The sequence below is a fragment of the Gekko japonicus genome, unplaced genomic scaffold (assembly GCF_001447785.1).
Source record: "Gekko japonicus isolate JY-2015 unplaced genomic scaffold, Gekko_japonicus_V1.1 scaffold2958, whole genome shotgun sequence".
Classification (NCBI taxonomy): domain Eukaryota; kingdom Metazoa; phylum Chordata; class Lepidosauria; order Squamata; family Gekkonidae; genus Gekko; species Gekko japonicus.
Genome location: NW_015171590.1, coordinates 22,458 through 24,796, shown reverse-complemented (window position 1 = coordinate 24,796; position 2,339 = coordinate 22,458). Strand labels below are relative to the sequence as shown.

Here is a 2,339-nt window from a genome sequence, read left to right as displayed (position 1 = left end):
AGGCCATTTCTGTTTCACCCTTCTAAAGCCCTCTGTTGCTTCTTTAAATTTTAAACAAAGGCATCCAAAGCCTTTTCTTTTAAAAAATCACTGGTTTGACCCCATTTACATATTTCCTGCTATCCCTGAAAGTTTTCAAAACTACTAGGGCACATTAGCGGAACAAAAGGAGAAGGAGAGGGCAGATGTCCCCCCCCCCACTGTTGCTTAGCCACAACAAATTACGCTTGCAGACAGTGTTTTAAACTTTCAGGATCGTCCGGCTAACTCCTTTGTGTGAAACTGAAGGGCCTTGCAAGATATTCTCTCCCCCTTTCGGCACCGGTGTATTGAAACCCGGCCAAGGAACCCGCAGCCTGCCCCGTAAGTCACTTACGCGGAGGCAGAGCTCTTCCCACTGCCGGTGCAAATGCTGGACTTGCTCCCGGAGGACCATCACGTCTTCGGCGAGGAGACAGTGAGCCAGATCGGCCTTCATGGTGCCAAGGTCTTGCAGGCTACGGTTCCAGCTGGCCAGTGACTTCTCCAGCTCCTGCATTGAAACGCCCCGGGGACAAAAACAACAACAACCTTTTCAGGCTAAGCTCCTGGATGGAGTATGTGTGTGTGTGTGTGTTTCCTCTTGCAAACCTTTTAGTTAATCCTATGATTGGCCTGCAGGGGGGAGGGGGAAAGGAAGAGAGGAATTTGCATATATAAGGAGGCCAGACAAAAGTCAGGGAATTTTGTGGCCACTGCATCCCTGTGTCTTAGTTTGGTTGTGGCTCTCTTTTCCCTCTGTTTGCCAACTGAGACTAAGGAAATGCCTAGGTGTCAAAGATTTAGCAAACAGTGAACAAATGCATTCTGGAATAAAGCTTCCCTTTCAACAAACAAACAAACTTGAGTCTTGTGGCATCTCTTAAAGATTAACACTTTTTTAAAAGATTCCCTTGTAAATGTTCATGGACTACAGCCTAGTTTGTCCACTAAATAAAACTTATATTAGACTCCCATTTATGATTCTCTTTACATTTTCCGATTTTCTTTGCATTTTTCTTACATACCTAATTCTTGATTCTCAGGGGTTATTTTTGATCAATTGTCTTAAAGGCACTTTTATGGTTTTATATTTTCTGAGGATCTGCCCCCTCGTTATACAGGTAGCAATTGTAAGGTATACCTATAAATAACCTCAGGAATGTCAAGGAGGGGGAAAATCATAACCTAATAAAGACGAAACTGAGTTTTTAGAATAACCAGAACTGTTCCTTGAAATATCCCAGTTTGCACGAAGCAGTTGTGACTACAAGGTATTTGTGAAGAACTGGAGAATCCTGTTTCGAAACAAGGAACTGTTTAGATGTGTTTCTTCCAGGTTCATATATTTCGTAGTATAAATAGCACTAATAATTTTATATATATATATACATATAGCATATATATGTATGTATGTATGTATGTAGAAAAAGTAGAATTTCTCAACTATTTCAACTATTTCAACTCATATAGCATAATTATGTATGTATGTATGTATGTAGAAAAAGTAGAATTTCTCAACTATTTCAACTATTTCAACTCATATAGCATAATTATGTCGTGAATTACTCCAGTCCAAGCCCACAGAACATCTCTGAAAAGAACTGCCATGATATAGAAAGTGTGGTACAGTGGCTAAGGGTGGCTAAGGGTGTTAGACTGGTATCTGGGAGACAAAAGTTTAAATCCCCACTCAGGCCATCGAAGCTCGCTGAGTGACTTTGAGCCAGTCACAGTCTCTCAGCCTAATCTACCTCACAGGGTTGCTCTCCCTGGCACCTGCACAGGTGTTCTTGTGTCATTTCCCTCACTCACTGCTGCTGCCCTCCATTCCCCTCACCTTGCAGATTTTTCAAGAGTCCTTGTGACTGATAAGCCCGCATCCAGGTTACGACCAGCGCAAATGTAATGCTTACAATAGCTTAAGCAACCAGGAGCGCTTAGCCTGCGCCCGTTCCATCCCTCGGCTCAAATGCCTCCCAATTCACTTATTTATTTGCTTGTTTCAATTTATATTCTGCCCTCCCCGCAAGCGGGCTCAGGGCGGATCACAAAACAGATCATGACATCGTAACATATAATACATTATTAAATATAAAAAAACACATATATATATATATATACAAGGGGGGACCCGCGATACTCGCGGGGGGGGGGAGGGAGGCAGAGGAGGAAGCAGCAGGAGGAGGGAAGCACCCCTCCATCCTGCCGGTTCCCCCCGTGTCCTCCACCCCCCCTTTCCAAAGCGAGGCCGCCAAGAGGCGAGCGAGGCGCCTTCGCTTCTCTGCAAGGAAACAGTGGGGGGGGGGAGGACCAGGAGG

At 44.2% G+C, this 2,339-nt stretch overlaps 1 protein-coding gene across 1 annotated transcript in view; it reads right to left on the bottom strand.

The window, feature by feature from the left end:
• LOC107117704 (nesprin-2-like) overlaps nucleotides 1–2,339 on the bottom strand; it is a 77,591-nt gene that overhangs the window by 56,117 nt on the left and 19,135 nt on the right. The window contains exon 9 of the mRNA XM_015419861.1: nucleotides 377–532. Coding sequence (XP_015275347.1) covers nucleotides 377–532 — 156 coding nt within the window. The remainder of the gene's footprint in view (nucleotides 1–376; nucleotides 533–2,339) is intronic.